This window comes from Amphibalanus amphitrite, unplaced genomic scaffold, assembly GCF_019059575.1.
Source record: "Amphibalanus amphitrite isolate SeventyFive unplaced genomic scaffold, NRLGWU_Aamphi_draft 002630F_arrow, whole genome shotgun sequence".
Lineage (NCBI taxonomy): Eukaryota > Metazoa > Arthropoda > Thecostraca > Balanomorpha > Balanidae > Amphibalanus > Amphibalanus amphitrite.
Window position 1 is genome coordinate 1 of NW_024884037.1, and position 20,038 is coordinate 20,038.

Genomic DNA, 20,038 nt, shown 5'->3' on the forward strand with positions numbered 1-20,038 from the left:
ATCGAAAACGAGCTCTGCTGCTTGACAGGCACCTATGTATAACCTAACCACGAAAAAGTTGCTCCCGGAAAGAAATCGCAGAACATCAGATTATCAATCTAGAAATAAAAAATCGTTCACAATTTAAAAAGCAGGGCAAACAAAACTGCTATTTGAAATTTTCAAAATATGAAACACAAATATCTAGCTTTTCAAACTATCATTCATATTTCTTTAGACGTGCTTATCTTATATTTTGTGAACTTAAAAACGGTAACTAAAGGCAATAAGAGAAAACTGTATTGCCTTACACATAAAAAAAACAAAAAACAAAAAAAAAAATCTCTAAAACTGCTATAGATATAGCCATTTCAAAGAATACAATTCAGCGACTGTACTTTTGGCGTCACATTATTTTCAGCATGTGTACCCACTAAGAGCTAGTCTAGTGTAATATTCATTATAATTTTCCATCTCTTCCTGTCTAAATATGAACGTTGTCGCCTCTTCTACGTGGATAATGTCACTTTTACTTAATAAGATGTTTATCACTGTGAATCGGTGCATTTTTACCTGTCCTATTATGCCTTCCGGAAATACGACGGGGCTGTTTGCCCCCCCCCCCCCCAAGAGGACCTGGAACCTGACAGACCTCAACGGGGCGCTGGTTAAACTTAAAACAGTTGCAAAGCTGGTCGTTCGACAATTATATCATGAATTCATCATAAAATATATTGTACAGATAGAAAATAGATAAAACATATATAATGACGCACATGCATAACACCCAAACACACATACATATAGCATTTCACAATGGCGTGACATTACACAGCAGCCAGTAATGCCATGGCCATCTTTGTAGACTAGAACCTACGCATTTTCCATTATCACCAGATGGTATTCCGTGGGCTTCCGGATCAGTCTCTTGTACTCGATGCAGCTGAGGTCGTGGTCGAATCCATCCGGAAACCGAATCGTGAAACGCTGCAGGAGTCCCGTCACGAACAGGAAGAGTTCGGCACGCGCCAGGGCCTCCCCCAGACACGACCGTTTGCCGACCGAGAACGGCATCAGGGCGCGATTCGGCTTGACACGACCCTGGCTCGTCGAGGAACCGCTCTGGGCGGAACACCTCCGGCTCCGGGAAGTGCTTTTCGTCCATGTGTAACGGCCATCAGCAGCGAGATGACTTGGGCTCCGCGCGGGATCGTGTAGCCACCAAGCTGGAATCTCTTCGCGAGTCACATGCTCTACACCGTGGGGGCGATGTTGGCCATGCGCTGGGTCTCCATTATGAAGGCCTCTGTGTAGGGCATGCGGGTCCGATCCGACAGGGCCGGCGGACGCTCCTTGCCAACAACGTTGGTGATCTCTTCCTGCACCTTGCGCTGCACTTCTGGATGTAAAGTCAGATATATGAAGGCCCAATCGCAGAGTGGAAGTGGTCGTGTCGTAGCCTGCGATAAATAAATCCATCATACAGCGAAGCATATGTCTTTTGGTGAAGAGCTGCGGGTTGCGACTGCGCTCCTGCAGCATGCAGTCGATGTAGTCGCGAGGCTCGCCATTCAGGTCCACCGTCTCCTCATGTTCTTGAATTCGCCGGTCCTCATCAGTGCTTTAACGGACTCTCTGAACCTCTGTCTAACCTTGTCCATTCCTGTTACCCATTCTGGCAGTCGAAGCAACACCGGGAACATTAGTACCGACAATGAACAGACTTTTGAAGCTATCGAAACTCATCGAAGGACGTCATAGCTTGCAGAGCAGCGGTGTCCGTGCGATCGATTTTCTTGCTGGCCACAATTCGCCAGATGATATTGACAACGGCCACCCGCAGACTGTGATCGATACAAATTGGTTTACCGACGTTCGGCGCCAGGACATCGTCAATCAGCTCCTGCACCTGGTCCTGGATGACTGTCTCCAGCGTTGAGCGACCCATACCGAAGTTCCTCAGATGGTGGAGTGAGAAGCGCCGTGACTGCTTCCACAGCTCTCCGCTGCTGAACACAAGACCTTTATCGGCCATTACTAGACTGAAAATGATGTTTGTTGGTCGGTCAGTTGTTTCAACTTTACTGAAGGCCTCCCTGATCAAGTCGGGATCTGATATGACAAAGTTTGTCATCCCTAGGCTCGTGAATTGGTATATCGGGCCATATTTCTCCTTCCAGCGCAGAAGAACAGTTTCTCTTCGTTCTCGCTGCAAATCCAGGATGTTGCCAATGAATGGGAGACCTCTTGGCCCTGAAAGAAGAAGAAATGATCACTCCGTGATCACAGCTCCTAAGTCACAGTTATATGGTGCTTATTGTCATGCATTTTCAGGAATACCCGTAAATAGACAGCCTTTTGTGAGATCCATACATACTAGATCATTGCCACGGAGTTCGTTGCAAAATTACACCACTGCACTGTCTAAACTCACGCATGCTTTCCCATGAAATTAAGTCTGATTATACCTATACCTTACTCTCTCTTTTATTATGAGATTCACTGAAATGACAAGCTGAACACTCGGCGGATCCATGAGCATATCGTCGGATTCCACAGGGAGCACAACTCACCTGGCGGCGATGTTTTCTCGGAAAGTCTGCGGCTGAGAACCACTAGTACCACAATACCCACTAGAATCGCTGCCACCGTCCACATGACTGGTAATTTCGGGCCCCGCACTATGGGTCGCCCCTCCTGCTAGACGCATATACTATGAGTGGATCACTCAGCAGCATTCCGACATGACTGAGCACAACACGCTGAGTCAGCACGTATTTGTAGTCGGGCTGACGTCATGCCAGCGATACTAGCACCGGTCAGTGGCGTGCCGAGTCCGTCCCGCGCGGGGTGTGCGCTGACGGTGCCGCGTCACGCTGCATTGCAGACGTAGCTACAATGAGCATGCAATTTTGTATGTAACTAGTTGCGTGGTGTAGGTGTATGTATGTGTGTGACATAACAGTATGCTTGGATTTAACCCTCGCCGGCCGAGGGGGGAGGCGGGTGCCGCCCCCCCCCCCCCATAGGGTTTTTTCGCTATAGCTCCGAAGACGCTGGCGAAAGAGAGCTGAAACTTGTCATACCTGACCTTTGATTCAAGCCGAATCCCTCGACACCAATTGCACTTTCTGGTCAGGTCACTGACCTATGACGTCCTAAGTGAACCTCTGCACGGTCTTCAGATGTCGCAACTTCGCAACGCCCTCACTGCCAGAGGAGCTTTCACAGGGAAATGAAACTTGCAGGATCTAATATCCATTACGATTCTCACAAGTTGTATATCTCGGATTTTTCCTAAAGGTCATATGAGGTCAGGTCATATTCGTGACCACACCATTATAAGTCAATGGGGAAAAATTAAAACTGCTAGTCTGGCGCCGGAAACGATATCCAACTATCCCAAGCACATAGGATCGTCATTTGATGCACTTTTTGCAAGATTCATGCGTCACTTGCAATGTTAACCTTGCGTGACGTCATTTATGACGTCGTTAGGGTTATATTAGTTTTTCGTCAATAACTTTCGATCAAATTGAGCTAGCGAGTCGCTAAAGCCACCAATAGACTCAGGAAGACCTGCCGAATTGAATGATATGCGACATGACCTACTTCGACCAATTTCGTGACCTGGGGCGCTGACCTGACCGTGATCTAAGGTCAACAGTCAACACCCTAAGTTGACCTCACCCAAATAAAAAGTATATCCTTCGACGAGCCTGAGCGAGGCGAACATGATGCTGCCAAAATCGCGGCATTGCGGCCGTTTTTTTTTTTTTGCGAAGTTATTCACAAAAACTGCACCGTACCTTGGGGCACTTGGCCTGACCTCAGAGGTCACCGGTTGACCTAGGACCTGAAAATCGGTTATTAATCTCTGCGTCTCGTAACGGCGCACACGATCGTTTTTTCCGCGACGCGCTAGCTCCACCTGGGGCGAAACGGCGAGGGGGGTCGTACCCCCCCCCCCCTCGGCCGGTGCGTATGTAGAAAACCAATAGGACCGGCGAGGGATAACGGACACCAGGGCCCAATCTTACCAATACCGTCAATAGGACTTGGCAGCACTGGCCGGAGTTTACGACACTGATATCTAAATAATATGTCCTTTTTATTTAAATCTAGCTAATCCTGACCAATGATTTTGATAGCGTGTATAAATGTTGCCTGAATGAATGAATAAGTGAATGTGGAATAGTTATAAATGTTACAAAATGCCGTGAATGCGCATTCACGGCATTTGGTTAGATCGGGGCCCAGGTTCCGCGGTCCCATCAGTATGTTGTGACCTGCCCTGTGAGGTCGGCTGATCGCCCTACCCGTGTGAGCCGCCTTCCCCAGCGACGACCTGCGTGCGCCTCTGGTGCCCCTCGGCTCGGGTTGGGGTGCTGGTGAAGGCTCACCGTGACGCTGTTTGCCCGGCGTCTGCCGCGTGCGAGGAGCGGAAACATAACTGACGAGTCATCAACACGTGCACAATGCGCATGTTTATTGCCATGGTGAGGTCGCCATGTGATGCACAATGCGCATGAGACAGCTTTTGTGCTGACTGGTGGTAAAGTCACCTGCGCTAAGCTACTGTTGAGTATGAAACTTATTTGCTGAAAGGCGTCAAGCATTTCCAGTGCTTTGTTGATGGATATGATAAATAAATAGAACTACAAATTTACCTCATTTATCCACAAATGAAAGTGGATACCTATGTTCCAATCCACACCATGTATTTATTCATTTCGTCGGTTATCACTGCCATAAAATTGCTGTTCTTTTGCCTACCATATCAAAAATGATTGTCAATGGCTTTTATTGTTTCACATGCTATCAGGTAACGTCATATCCTTCGCCGGGCGAGAAAGGGGGTGATGCATCCCCTAAGGTTTTTCGCCAATGACGTTAAAACGGCGTCGCGTAGCGCCGCCAAGTTTAGCATGCTCTCTGGGATATTCGTTTGGCATCTTCCCTTAACCCTCGCCGGACCTATTGGTTTTCTACATTCGCGACGGCCGAGGGGGGGGGGGGGTACGACCCCCTCGCCGTTTCGCCCCTGGTGGAGCTAGCGCGTCGCGGAAAAAACAAGCGTGTGTGCCGTTACCCCGCCAGTTGCTGGGGGGGGGGGGCGGCGTTAAACGCCCCCACTTTTTCGCCGGGCCATAGTATAAAAACGGCGCGCCGCAGGCGCGCCAAATTTTGGCTACCTGTAGGGAATGGATTGAAGTTTATTGTGACAAAGTTTCAAAAAAATTGGTCGGAAAATTTTTTGAGATATCGAGGTTTTAGCGACGTCATGATTTCTGAGTTTTCGACCAAAAACGGCATATGTTCAAAAAATCATATAAAATCACAGAATAGACATACAGACATGCCGTAAACGCAATTAGACTGCCAATACCATGAAAAATCAAATGGCTATCTTCGATTATTGATTAGCGTTCCGCATTTTCCAAAATCTTGAACTGAATCTCGGCAATTTCTCGTGACTACTTCACAACCATGATACATGCATTTCTTAAATTTAACTTTTTGGGCCAAACACGTACACATATGATAAAATGAATGTCACCATCGTGTTCTACGCCCCAAATTACCCATAAAACATGTGTCACAGGCTGCGAATATCAGTTTTGATTTTCGGGGATATGTGCCTACCCGGTTGACCTGACCTTGACCCTGACCTATGCTTGACTGACCCCTACATGGAGCTGACTTTCTTGTAGACCTTATATGATGGATTGTGCACCGTTTTGACAGAGTTTATGACGAGAGGCGCCCATTGCGAAGTCATGAAGTCCATGCTACTGAAAGCCCGATTTCAGGTGTTTGACCTGACCTTGACCCGACCTGTGACCTCAAAATTCAACTTTAAAGTACTCATCTGTAGCGTCTCGTCGCGTTCTTTCGTTTGCCGCCTCGTGCGTTTCGCTGCGCCTATTGGTTCTCGAGTTATCGGCTGGGGGCGTTTAACGCCCCCCCCCCCCCCCAGCAAACGGTGGGTGGCCCCAGCAACTGCCGGGTTACGAGACGCAGAGATTGGTACCCGATTTTAACCCGGCAGGCGGTGGGCCTACCAGCCACCTTCCACGCGGTGGGGGGGGGGGCATTTTTTTGCCACCCCCGTATCTCCGAAACTACTGGACGGATCCGCAAAATTCAAACGGCGTTCGATAGCCCTGTCAAATTTGTCGAAAGAAACTAAATTTCATTGACCTCGGGGTCACCGATGACGTCACAGGTCAGGTCAAAGATAAAATGTTTCACCGTTCTAGGGAAAGCGCTACAACACCGAGTAAAACGCATTTTGTCGAAAATCAGCGATAAGGCGTCAGTTGTCTAGTACATATGTTGCTATTAGAGGTCACTGGTCATACCAGGTCAGGTCACAGGTCAGGTCACCAAAGGTCACCAAGGGTCACCACATGAGCCCAACTTAACTAAGGTTATGTAATGCATGTTTTATGGCCAGTTTTTCATTTCCAACTCAATGGTGTTGATTATAAGACGATCAGGTACGGTTTAGGTCACTTTCTGGTGGAGGTCAGGTCAAGGTCAGGTCAAAAAAGGTCAAATTTCAAAATTGATATTTTTGCATAAAATGGGTATCGATTCAATGCAGATCGTCACGGGGAGTCTAATGGTGGTCTTTGTTTTGCGCTACGAGGTCCAGAATTGCTAAAAATTGATTTTGAAAATTTGACGTCATCAATTTTGAACAGTTTTTTTTCGCTATAACTTGGCCAAAAATAGAGGTATCGATCTCAAGTTTGGTATGTAGATAGAAGGCGGTAGGGACTATCCCATATGTTCCGGTTTTTTTCGAAATTCAAAAACTTTTTCGATTTTTTGGCTATTATATTCAAAAAATCTATTTTTTGATTTTTGGGGGTCAAAATCCAAAAAAAATCGAAAAACCGAAATAGCAGTTTTGTAGCGCTGTTGATTCCGCACCTTTTATGTGAAAAACATTGTCCTGTATCTCTAAAGCTGTAGGCCTGACAGCTCTTCCCGCGAAACCTTTTTTTGGGTCGAAAATAGCAAAAATGACGTCACTCTGACGTCATTAGCGGCCAACCTATCATAGCCTTTGGAAAAATTTTAGTCACCATGTGCGCTAGCTGCTCCCGGGAGGGTACTGAAAGTTTGGTGACGATCGGCGTAGCGGTTCTCGAGATATATTGAAAAAACTAAAGGGGGGCAAAAAATGCCCCCCCCCCACCTCCTGGAAGGTTAAGGTCCTAGGTCAACGGGTGACCTCTGAGGTCAGGTCACGTGGTCTAAGGCACGGTTCCGTTTTTGGTGAATAACTTCGCAAAAAATGACCGCAGAGCCGTGATTTTGGCAGCATCGTGTTTGCCTCGCCCAGGCGCGAAATGACTTAGATTTTACTCATCATCTAACAATCTGAAACCCAATGCCCGCTTCTAGGTATATGGAGCTTGTACCATATTAACGATAGGAGCCAATCGCCAGGGAAAGGGGGGGGGGGCTCGTACTCGTACTAACCCCCCTCGCCGTCCGCGTTATGAAGAAGGCTCTCGCCTGGCGAGGGAAATTTCCCTACTAACTATAGGTATTTCTTGGTATGAATAGAGTTCTGCAGTATTTTGCGTATCTATCACCATTAACACGCGCAGTGGAAGGGCTGCGAGTACTATGCCCAGTGGAAGGGGGGAGGGGCGGATGTCGCCCCCCCCCCCTAAGATCTCAGCTCCCACTGGAGCTAGAAAGACGAAATTTGGACGGTAGGTGAAGGCCCTTGGGAAATCTGTTGTGTGTAAATGGCATGACCCTAGGTCAATATCTTCAAGGTCAAATGAGGTCAAATGTGGTCAAATCTGCCATATGAGCGACTTTTTTGCGTTTACACGCCGATAACTCAAAAAGTTACCGGTCGTTTTTCCTTATTCTTACGCTATACGAAAGAATATACATTTTTGCGTAGGTATGGTGAATTTCTTGTTAATCCAACAATAAATATGGCAGTTAGAACTTAGAAGCCTGCCAAGGGTAAGATGTCGCCGGCTGAAGCGGGATCGGCCGACGCGGGAAACGCGGCAATCACAATTTTTTGTTTACGACCCCGAAAGGTGGTTTTAGTTTTTCGCATATAACTTCGACAAAAATGGCCCTAGATCTATGTCAGTGGTACCATCGCATTCGCCTTGTCAAGCCGTGTCGAATGATATATACCTATATTTTGTTTGGAAAAGGTTAACCCGCGCCCCGTTGGGCTCTGCCGAGCAACGCGCCCTGTTGGGGGGGAGGGGCAATTTGCCTCCCCCCACTAAGATCTCGAGAGCCACGCAACCTAGCGACAAGCCGCAAACGGTGTTGGAAGCCCTATTAGGGACCCACCTTGTGACCCAATTCTATTGACCTAGGTCAAACCGATGACGTCACAGGTCAGGTCAAAGGTCGAATTTTCACCGTTTACAGGCATTTCAAGAAATGCGTTGTAAAATCGAGTAAAATGCATTTCATTGAAAATCATCGGTAGGGAAATGTTCTTCAAACACATAATTTGCTATTTGAGGTCATTGATACCAGGTCAGGTCACAGAGGTCAGGTCACTGGGGGGTCACAATATGAAAGTGTCGTGTGATGCATGTTTTATGGTCCATTTTACATGACAAATGCGATTTTGTGGGTCAGGCAGCCTTTAGGGCGAGCTTAGGTCACGTTTTGGTCAAGGTCAGGTCAAGGTCAGGTCAAGGTCAGGTCAAAATAGGTCAAATTTCAAAGTTGATATTTTTGCATTAAATGGGTAGAGGTTCGATGCAGCTCGTCACGGGGAGTTCAATGGTGGTCTTTGTTTTGCCCTACGTCGTCTAGAATCGCTAAAAATTGAGTTCACAAATTTGACGTCATCATTTTTGAACAGTTTTTTTTTTCGCTATAACTTGGCCAAAAAATGAGATATCGATCTGAAATTTGGTATGTACATAGAACAGCGCAGGGACTATCACATATATTTCGGATTTTTCGAAATTAGAAAAAATTGGATTTTTTTAGTTTTTCTTAAAAAATCAATTTTTTGGAATTTTTGGGGTCAAAAACCTAAAATTTGGAAATCCGAGATAGCAGTTTTGTAGCGCCGCTTTTTCTCTACTTGACCATGTAAACAACTTTGAAATTGCTTGGTAAATGTAGATTTGGTGAGCGTTTCAAGATTGCATGTTTTTTTGCCCATTTTTGCTCGAACATGACCTAAGTTTGACCTCAATAACTCCTGACCTAAGGTGACCTAAGACTTGAAATTTGGTGTGAAGGTGTCAAATTGATGCCCGGGAAGGTACTTAAAATTTGCCGTTTTCTTGCTTTTCAGGAAAAACCACAGGGGGGCCAAATTACCCCCCCCCCCCCAACGAGGCGAGGGTTAACCCTCGCCCGTATTAGGGGGGGTCGAACTGACTCCCCTCGGTTTTTCGCAAATTACTCGCGTAAAAAGCGGCCGATCGCGATGAAACTTTCAGTACCCTCGAGTTTATCAATTTTACACCTACCCTGAAATTTCATGACCCTGACCCAAATGACCTTTGACCTGTGACCTACTTTTTGAGACCATGTTTGGCCGGAATCGCGATTCGGCGTATGTCGGCTCGCATTAGCGGCGCGTTTGCAGTCTTTTCGTGGTTTCAAGCGTTCAAACATCTGAAATGACGTTAGTCCCATGCATTAGGGTGTGTGTCAAGGTCATCTGAAGGTCAGGTCAGGTCATTGACCTTTGATGACCTCGGTTCACTTTTTCGAGTTTTACATGTTTCTAGGCCAGTTTTTGGAGCTGAATTCGAATTTAACAGCCATATGAACGTTTACGAAATAGTTTTGGTGCCTTCGTAACATGTTACGAAGCTGTCAGAGGCGGTTGACACCTACTACGAATACCCGGCAGGACCCCTACTGGTTGACCTGACCTGACCTGACCCGACCTGGCCTAAATGCATGAAGACATCATCTGTGATCAAAACTAACATGATATTCGTGATCAGCACCCCGAAAAACCCTATAGCAGCCACACTTTACGACATTCTAACAGGTCCCGATTTTCCCGACTTTTGGGTCATTGACCTGACCTGGAAGGTCAACCAATGACCTAGGACTTTAAAATTGGTATCTTCGGCTTCCTCTCGTCACGGGCAACACACTTGCTTTTTCCGCGAAGCTCTAGCTCGATCAGGGGCGAAACGGCAAGGGGGTCCAACGGATCCCCCCCCCCCCCTTAGGTACACGTTCGTGGCTAGAAAAACACCAATACGGGCGAGGGTTAAGTTTTATGTTGACCTCATGTGACCTCGAATGACCTTTGGTTGACCTTGACATATGAAAGGTCGTATATGATAGATTCGTACCCGCTGATCACGAATCTGGCATCCATTTTCCTCTAATCCTCCATTTAGAACCTCCGGATGGCAAAATTGTCTTATTTATTATTGCTTACTTAAATCAGTGAAATCGCCTCTAGCAAGGAAACTCTTGTGTGACCTTGACCTTTGAGCAGCCTTGTATCGTAAGATGAACCACAAATAGGGACCTGATAAGCCTCAAAACATTTCAAAACATCTTGAAAATTAGCACGCAAGATGTACGAAAAAGTGCAAAGTTTGAGGTCAATTTTGAGCATGACCTTGACCTTGACCGTTGATTTGGAGCACTTTTGCGGAATTCTCAGATTCTCGTCTTTCGTTTGACACCTAATTTTGCCGGTTTTATGCATCCTGCCGTCCTCTAGAACGCTTACTTTGAGATCACTGCACATGTGCCGGTTTTTGCCTTTGACCTAGACCTCTGACCTTCAAAATTGACTTGAGCTCAAAGATTGTAGGTGCTTTAGAATCGTCTTTAAGAACCTTTCGTTTGGTATCAGTTTTGCTTCCGTATCTCCCTTATTTACGGAGTTAGACGGGGGGGGGGGGGGGGCGAAAAACGCCCCCGGGCTGCGGTGGTTGAGATTACCCCCAGGGCCCGGCCGGGTTAATGCCATCTCCAGCAGAGAGCGCACCCTTAGTGCGCATATGAATTTTTCATGCTGGTCACTGCTTGCTGCTTTAACGGATCTATTAACCCGCGAGTTGCTGGGGGGGGGGGGCGTTAAACGCCCCCACTTTTTTCGCCGGGCCATAGCATAAAAACGACGCGCCGCAGGCGCGCCAAATTTTGGGTACCTGTAGGGAATTGATTGAAGTTTATTGTGACAAAGTTTCAAAAAAATCGGTCGGAAAATTTTTGAAATATCGAGGTTTTAGTGACGTCATGATTTCTGAGTTTTCGACCAAAAACGGCATATGTTCAAAAAATCATATAAAATCACAGAATAGACATACAGACATGCCGTAAACGCCATTAGACTGCCAATACCATGATCAATCAAATTGCTATCTTCGATTATTGATTGTCGTTCCGCATTTTCCATAATCTTGAACTGAATCTTGGCAATTTTTCGTGACTACTTCACGACCATGATAAATGAAATTCTTAAATTGAACTTTTTGAGCCAAACACGTACACATATGATAAAATGAATGTCACCATCGTGTTCTACGCCCCAAATTACCTATAAAACATGTGTCACAGGCTGCGAATATCAGTTTTGATTTTCGAGGATATGTGTCTACCCGGTTGACCTGACCTTGACCCTGACCTATGCTTGACTGACCCCTACATGGAGCTGACACTCTTGTAGGCCTTATAAGATGGATTGTGCACCGTTTTGACAGAGTTTATGGCGAGAGGCGCCCATTGCGAAGTCCTGAAGTCCATGCTACTGAAAGCCCGATTTCAGGTGTTTGACCTGACCTTGACCCGACCTGTGACCTCAAAATTCAACTTTAAAGTACTCATCTGAAGCGTCTCGTCGCGCTCTTTCGTTTGCCGCCTCGTGCGTTTCGCTGCGCCTATTGGTTCTCGAGTTATCGGCTGGGGGCGTTTAACGCCCCCCCCCCCCCCAGCAAACGGTGGGTGGCGAAATACCCCAGCAACTGCCGGGTTAAGTGGAACGTGTGCGTAATTCGTTTCATTCTGCTGTGGGAATGTCACATGTCGGGAATACGTGAAATTGAGGGTCCTCTTCCGTATGATTTTTACGTGAGACGTCACCCGAATTTGTGTCCCAAGTGTGAGGCTCTATCGGTCTGACGAGACCATTGCAGAACCGGATAGACGATGGGAATTAGGGGGAGCTACATTGGTCTGGGCGGGCACCCTGGTGACCCGCCGGGGCTGAGCCCATCACATGGACAGGCCGCCATCCCCGCTAGCGGTCCCCGCACCTGGCTACGGGCCCGCTCCTGAGGTGGCGCTACTCATGTTGGATAAAGGGGACTGTCCAGCCCGGAACAGGAAATGGTTTGAAGGCGGAGGAGAAGGATTTGACTATCCTGAGGATGGAAACAATGGAACGGACGACGGAGGTATTCAATAACGTTTTTAGGCTAACTGCACTATTGCCACCTCCTACAACCAGTTGTAGTGGTGCCAGATAAATTTCGATTCAATAAAAATCATTTCACCGTCTCCGGAGCTTGTCAGATTCTCCCTCCGCTCCTCCATGAATCATCCTGATTGAACAATGAACTGTAGGTGTCCTTGAGGATAGCATCTGTTTGTTTCATTCACGCACCTTCCCCACACCAAGGCTACAGCGCGTCTCATGAGGACTGCGCTGGCCAGACGCTAAGCACCACTTCACCTGGCGCCTCCTACAGCGCCCTCTGGGCCGCCTGCTCATCTCGTGACCTTGGGCTATACGACCGGCGATAGGGGCGCGGCTCGTGTCGACGCTTCGGGGAGAAGCGAGGCGTCGCAGCGTGCGCGTCGAGCCGCGCTGAGAGGGAGCTGTTCCGGCTAGTAACGAAGACTAGAGCAGCAGCCATGTGGGTGGTGGCTGTAACGGTTCTGGTGGTGCTGGTGGCACTGGTGTGGCACAGGAAAACAACAAACAAAAACCTTCCACCAGGTGAGACATCCAGCGGTGCGATTATACAATTGATCGCTCGGTGTGCGTTAATTGGCGAGTGTTAAGTGCAGCTGGCCTATCTCTTTCACACCAGCTGAAATTAAGTGTTTTAGAGTCTGCCGTCTCAAATGAAACATAACGTCGCGTGAACAGAACATGGAAGTGTTTGCTACTGTCTTGATAGCCAGGACTCAGGACCAATGAATTTTGCGGTTGGAAAACGTGTTATGCAAAGTCATAGCAAAGCAGATTAAACACTTGAGCGATCAATATTATGCAAGGTCCATTGTAAACCTTCCAAATTTGTTGAAACCTCGCGAACACTAAACACACATAGAGCACTGGTGACGATGCCATCGAAGAAACCATATGAAAACATTCTGCCATGGTTATCATAGCGACCACCATATAATGCCACTCGATATCCGCTTTGCATTTTCCCCTTAGCAAAGCAGCCACACCCATGTGCTGGTTAAGGTCCTCAAGTAACTAAGTCAACTTCCCCCTCTATCAATCGCGTGGTGATACATTAGGTATTACAGTGTAGACGGTCTTTAGAGTCGTAAATGAATCATCATACACAGAGCAGCCGTATGTCCAGGGCCCTGTTTCACGGCAAGAGGCTACAGTGCGCTTCGCGTATCGCGGTAGGCATTGGTTTTCCAAACGCCAAACCCGAACGCTCTTATAATTGAGAGCGTCCGAGTTTGTTAATGTTTCCATGGAAACTAATACTACGATAGTCGATACGCGTTGCGTCATGTGGTGAAACATACCGGAAATCAAATAAGTGTAGGTAGCAGTAGTGCCGCCATGGACAAGGGAGTCCCTGGAGGTGGACAATGGATGTTACAGATCAGCCCAAGGCATCCGGACGCTTTCATCTGTAAAACCATTTGATCTGGCCCGTGAAAGACATATTCTGAGTCATTACATACCTTCTACATATAAACATATTTTATCGGACCAATGTTTTATCGCTTGCTCCCAGATGCGTGTCACATGATTCATGGAGAAGACAAAAGCGAATTGGGACGGTTGGCTGCGCTTGCTGACAATATGTATGTTATACAATACTGCTATGCCAATTATCGAGCTGATTACGTATAATCTACGTTTTCACAGAAATCACTTTGGCAGACGTATCGAGCAGGTGATCGTCATGTCATCTTGTCTGTTTTCGTTCCAGGTCCTGGAGGCCTTCCCGTGATCGGACAGCTTACCAAAGCTGTTGATCCCAGAAAGGAGCTTCATTTCTTAGCGTGGAAGAAACAATATGGCCCCATATTCCACATAACATCGATGTCTGAACATCTAATTGTGCTATCTGAACCAGACCTGATTCGGGAGGCCTTCAGTAAAGCCGAGGCAGCAGATCGTATATCCAATGTGATCATGGCCCTTTTCTACGCTGACAAAGGCCTGATCTTCAGCAGCGGAGAACTTTGGAAGCAGTCACGTCGTTTCTCTCTCCACCATTTGCGGAACTTTGGGATGGGTGGCGCAAAACTGGAAAGCGTCATCCAAGACCACGTCCAGGACCTGTTAGATAAGGTGGTTGCACCGAGCGAAGGAAAACCACTCAACATTGACCGCAGCCTACGCATTGCCATTTCCAACGTCATCTGGGGTATGGTGTCCAGCCAGAAATTCGCTGTAACCGACACCCGAGCACTTGATGTTTTGAGACCCTTCGACGAGATATCAGGGTTTGTCGGCCGCTTCGTCGTGCTGGCTATGTTTCCGATACTGTTGAGACTACCCCATTGGCTTAATGGTCTGAGCAAGGTCTACAAGATATTCAACGGTCCCATCGACACACTTCTCCAACCAGCGCTCGATGAACATGAGCGAACGGTAGACCTGAATGGCGAGCCTCGCGACTACATCGACTGCATGCTGCAGGAGCGCAGTCGCAACCCGCAGCTCTTCACCAACAGGCACATGATTCGCTCCATCCTGGACCTCTTCCTGGCAGGCCATGATACCACTGCAGTGACCATCGAATGGGCCTTTATCTATCTGTGTCAGCATCCGGAAGTCCAGCGAAAGGTACGAGAGGAGATCACCAACGTCGTTGGCAAGGAGCGTCCACCGGCCCTGTCTGATCGGACCCGCATGCCCTACACAGAGGCCTTCATAATGGAGACCCAGCGCGTGGCCAACACAGTCCCCACCGGTGTGGAGCACGTGACTCGTGAAGAGATTCAGCTTGGAGGCTACACGATCCCGCGCGGAGCCCAAGTCATCTCGCTGCTGATGGCCGTTCACATGGACGAAAAGCACTTCCCGGAGCCGGAGGTGTTCCGCCCAGAGCGGTTCCTCGACGACCAGGGTCGTGTCAAGCCGAATCGCGCCCTGATGCCGTTCTCGGTCGGCAAACGGTCGTGTCTGGGGGAGGCCCTGGCGCGTGCCGAACTCTTCCTGTTTGTCACGGCGTTGCTGCAGCGCTACTCGCTGCGGTTCCCGGACGGCTTCGACCACGACCTCAGCTGTAACCAGAAAAAGATGCTCGTTCGCGAGCCATCACCGTACGAGCTTGTGCTGGAGCGGGTATGAAACATAGGTCTCAAAGCCGGTCGTCGAGAGCAAGGCCGTACAAGAAGTACAGTTTCAACTGGGTCTATGACGGGTGTCAGTAAGCAATCATGCCCTGTCTGGTCAATGGTCGTGAGTAAATGACGCTGGAAATACATACATTCGTAATGTCGAGCTGATGGCAAGACGAACTGGTTCGTGTGAAGAATAGTTCTCTGTGATGTTACTGAGTATTGACGGTAGGTACGATTTAACCCGCGCCCCACTGGGGTCTGCGTATAACACGCCCTACTGGGGGGGGGGGGGGGCTATTCATAGCCCCCCCCCTCCTAACTCCGAAACTACTGGGCCGATCGTCAAAATTCAAACGGCGTCTGATAGCCCCGGAAAAACTGTCGAGCGAAACCTAATTTTATTGACCTCGAGGTCACTGATGACGTCACAGGTCAGGTCAAAGTAAAAATTATTAGCATTTTGGCTTCTTCACGTTTTGGGCTCTGGCCGCCGTCTTACAAGTCAGATCAGGCTCATTTTTGGTTCACACACTCGTGAACAGATGCTCTAGATACTCTGAGGGTACCAAACTTGTACTTTGATTTTCAGGTCAAGGTCAGGTCATCACAGGTCACGAAAATATTATATCATCCGTCGGTCACGTGACACATGTTTTATGGTCCATTTAGGCCAAACATTTCGAATTTGATGTCGTCTGTGTCATGCGAGGTCATTTTGAGTCAAATTTAGCTTAGGTCAGGTCACTTTCAGGTCAAAAAAGGTCAAATTTTGAAGTTAAAATTTTTCAACAAAAAAGGTGTCTATTCGATGCAGTTTGAGCTCAGCAACACGATGGTGCTATTTATATTGGCGTACGATGTCAAATTCGTGCTGAAAAATTGATTTGAAAAATTAATAATTGTTAATTTTTTGTAATAATGCGTATAACTTGGCCATTTTTGAAGATATTTAGCTAAAACTTGCTAGAGGTAGTCATAATAATGCGTTCTATCACATATATTCCGGTTTGTTCGAAAAGTCAAAAACTTTTTGAAAAAAATGTAAAAATATAAATTTTGAATTTTATTATTTAAAATTTTCGAAATTTTCAAAATTTCGAAAATCCGAGATAGCAGTTTGATAGCGCAGTCTATTCTGAGTCCTCTCATGCAAAGAAATTGGATCTAGCTTAAAAACTGAGCTCTTGGGAGCGATTGCCGTGGTTCAATGTTTTGCGTCGAAATCGGCCGAACATGACGTCACTCTGACGTCATTTCCGGCCGACCTATGGTAGGTACGAAGTTCAAATTTTGACACAAGGTGTCAAATTGATGCAGCCGAAGGTACTGAAAGTTTGGCGTCGATACGTCAAGCGGTTTGGAAGTTATTGCAGAAAAACGGGAGGGGGCTATAAATAGCCCCCCCAGTGGGGCGCGGGTTAACCCTCGCCAGGCCATGGCCTTTTTCATAACGCAGACGGCCAGGGGGGTACGACCCCCCTCGCCGTTTCGCCCCTGGTGGAGCTAGCGCGTCGCGGTAAAAAACGAGCGTGTGCGCCGCTACGAGACGCAGAGATTGATACCCGATTTTAAGGTTCTAGTTCAGACCGGTGACCTCTGGGTTCAGGTAAAGTGCCCAAAGGTACGGTTCCGTTTTTGGTTAAAAGCTTCGCAAAAAACGGCCGCTGAGCCGCAATTTCGGCAGCAGCGTGTTCGCCTCGCTCAGGCGCGTTGAATGGTATACGTTTTGTTTGGATGAGGTCAACTTAGGGTGTTGACCTCAGGTCACGGTCAGGTCAGCGCCCCCGGTCACGAGGCTGGGCGAAGGAGGTCATGTCGCATATCATTCGATTCGGCAGGTCTTCCTGAGTCCATTGAAGGCTTTCCCGACTCGCTAGCTCAATTTCATCGGGAGTTATTACCGAAAAAAATTCCACCCCGCCGGCCGCCGAAAAAAAATATCCAGCCGAAAAAATAGCCGCCACACAGCCACGAGTTTCACCAAAAAAAAAGTCCAGCCGACTTCGGACGGAAATTATTTGTCGCCGGTAGCATAGGCGTAGGAACGTTTTCGAAAGTGTGGGGGGGGGGGGCCAGGATCCCAGAGGTCCAAAACCTAACCTACCCCCAAAATCCAATTTCTCCTCTGATTTCGGCCACTTTGTTTTCGCAAACATGCTCAGAGATAAAAAAAAAATCGAGACAAAAACAAAAACAAAATTGGTTAAAATTTCAGGGAGACTCCCGTCCATAAACGCAAACTGATGGACGCGTTCCCCTGTCCTCCGCAGCCGTTGGCACCCATGCAAATTCCAGAGGCATCCAGCAACTTTTTCATTACGAGCAAACGTGAAACGTGCAAAGCGAGTCTTTTCAATATACCTACAAAAATCGGCATGAACGGCCCAGCTAGGCTCAGCCAGACCTATAACGTTTTTAAGAGGTTTTATATCAGCGACCACTGCAACTGGACTGATTGACTATCAGAGGCCGGTGTGGGACTTTAAGAGGTCGGTCTGGGCCCTCAGAGGCCAGTTTAACCCTCGCCGGCACAGGCCATTTTGCGTCCTTCGACGGCACAAGGGGGGGGGTACGACCCCCCCTCGCGTTTGGCCCCTGATCCAGCTAGAGCTTCGCGGAAAAAACGAGCGTGTTGCCCGTCACGAGAGGAAGCCGATGATACCCAATTTTAAGGTCCTAGGTCATCGGGTGACCTTCCAGGTCAGGTCAATGACCCGAAAATCGGGAAAATCGGGACCTGTTAGAAAGTCGTAGTGTGGCTGCCATGTGGTTTTCCGGGGTGCTGATCACGAAAATATCGTGTTTATTTTGATCAGAGATGGTGTCTTTAAGCATTTAGACCAGGTCGGGTCAGGTCAGGTCAGGTCAACCGATAGGGGTTGCGACGGGTATTCGTAATACGTGTCAACCGCCTCTGACAGCTTCGTAACATGTTACGAAGGCACCAAAACTGCTTCATAAATGTTCAAATGGTTGCTTAATTCGAATTCAGCTAAAAAAACTAGCCTAGAAACATGTAAAACTCGAAAAAGTGAACCTAGGTCACCCGAGGTCACCAAAGGGCAATGACCTGACCTGACCTTCAGGTGACCTTGACACCCACCCTAATGTATGGGAGCAACATCAAATCACATGTTTGAACGTTTGAAACCACGAAAAGCTTGCAAACGCGCGGCTAATGCGAGCCGACATACGCCGAATCGGGATTCCGGCCAAACATGGTCTCGGAAAAGAGGTCACAGGTCAAAGGTCATTTGGGTCAGGGTCATGAAATTTTTAGGGTAGGTGTAAAATTGATCAATGCGATGGTACTGAAAGTTTCGTCGCGATCGGCCGCTTTTTACGCGAGTTATTCGCGAAAAACCTTAGGGGGGTTGCATCAACCCCCCCCCCCCCTGTGCCGGCGAGGGTTAACCCTCGACGGCCCGAACCTATAGGTTTTCTACATACGCGCCGGCCGAGGGGCGGGGGGCGGGTACGACCCCCTCGCCGTTTCGCCCCAGGTGGAGCTAGCGCGTCGCGGAATAACGAGCGTGTGCGCCGTTACAAGACGCAGAGATCGATACCCGATTTTAAGGTCCTAGGTCAACCGGTGACCTCTGAGGTCAGGTCAAGTGCCTCAAGGCACGGTTCCGTTTTTGGTGAATAACTTCGCAAAAAACGGCCGCAGAGCCGCGATTTTGCCAGCATCGTGTTCGCCTCTCTCAGGCGCGTCGAATATATTTTTTGTTTGGGTGAGGTAAACTGAGGGTGTTGACCTCGGGTCACGGTCAGGTCAGCGCCCCCAGGTCACGAAATTGGTCGAAGGAGGTCATGTCGCATATTATTCGATTCGGCAGGTCTTCCTGAGTCCATTGATGGCTTTCCCGACTCGCTAGCTCAATTTGATCGGTAGTTATTGACGACAAACTAATATGACCCTTATAACTTCATAAATGACGTCGCGCAAGGTCAACATTGCAAAAGTGACGCATCGAACCTTTCAAGGAGTGCATGAAATCACGATTCGGTGTGCTTGAGATAGTTGTAGATCGTTTCCAGCGCCAGAAAAAGTTTTCAGTTTATCCCCATTGACTTACACCTAATGGTGAGGTCACGAAAATGACCTGACCTCTGACCTCATATGACCAGTAGGAAAAATCCGAGATGTACAAGTTGTGAGACTCCTAATGGATGCTAGGTCCTCCAAGGTTCATTTCCCTGTGAAATCTCCTCTGACAGTGAGGGCGTTGCGAAGTTACGACATCTGAAGACCGTGCAGGGGTTCACTTATGACCTCATGGGTCAGTGACCTGATCTGACCCGAAAATGCGGTTGGTGTCAAAAGATCCGGCTTGATTCAAAGGTCAGGTATGCAAAGCTTCAGCTCTCTATCGCCGGCGTGTTCGGGGCTATCGCGAAAAAAAAAACTATGGAGGGGCGGCACCCGCCCCCCCCCCATCGGCCGGCGAGGGTTAAGGCCCTCAGAGACCAGTACAGGGCCTGCAAATGGCAGGATGAGACCTTTAGATGCCGACTTGGGCCATCAGAGGCTGCTGTGGGTCCTTACAGGCCAGCATGG

At 48.1% G+C, this 20,038-nt stretch overlaps 1 protein-coding gene and 1 pseudogene across 1 annotated transcript; one reads left to right on the forward strand and one right to left on the reverse strand.

Annotated features, from left to right (window-relative positions):
- Positions 1-774: 774 nt before the first annotated feature.
- LOC122377212 lies at positions 775-2,741 on the reverse strand (annotated as a pseudogene).
- A 9,967-nt stretch (positions 2,742-12,708) lies between these two features.
- Positions 12,709-15,635, forward strand: LOC122377213 (cytochrome P450 2C15-like). The gene is made up of 2 exons (XM_043357170.1): positions 12,709-12,925; positions 14,115-15,635. Exons 1-2 carry the CDS (start codon positions 12,841-12,843, stop codon positions 15,482-15,484), a joined length of 1,455 nt encoding a protein of 484 aa, XP_043213105.1. The 5' UTR covers positions 12,709-12,840; the 3' UTR covers positions 15,485-15,635.
- Positions 15,636-20,038: the final 4,403 nt, after the last annotated feature.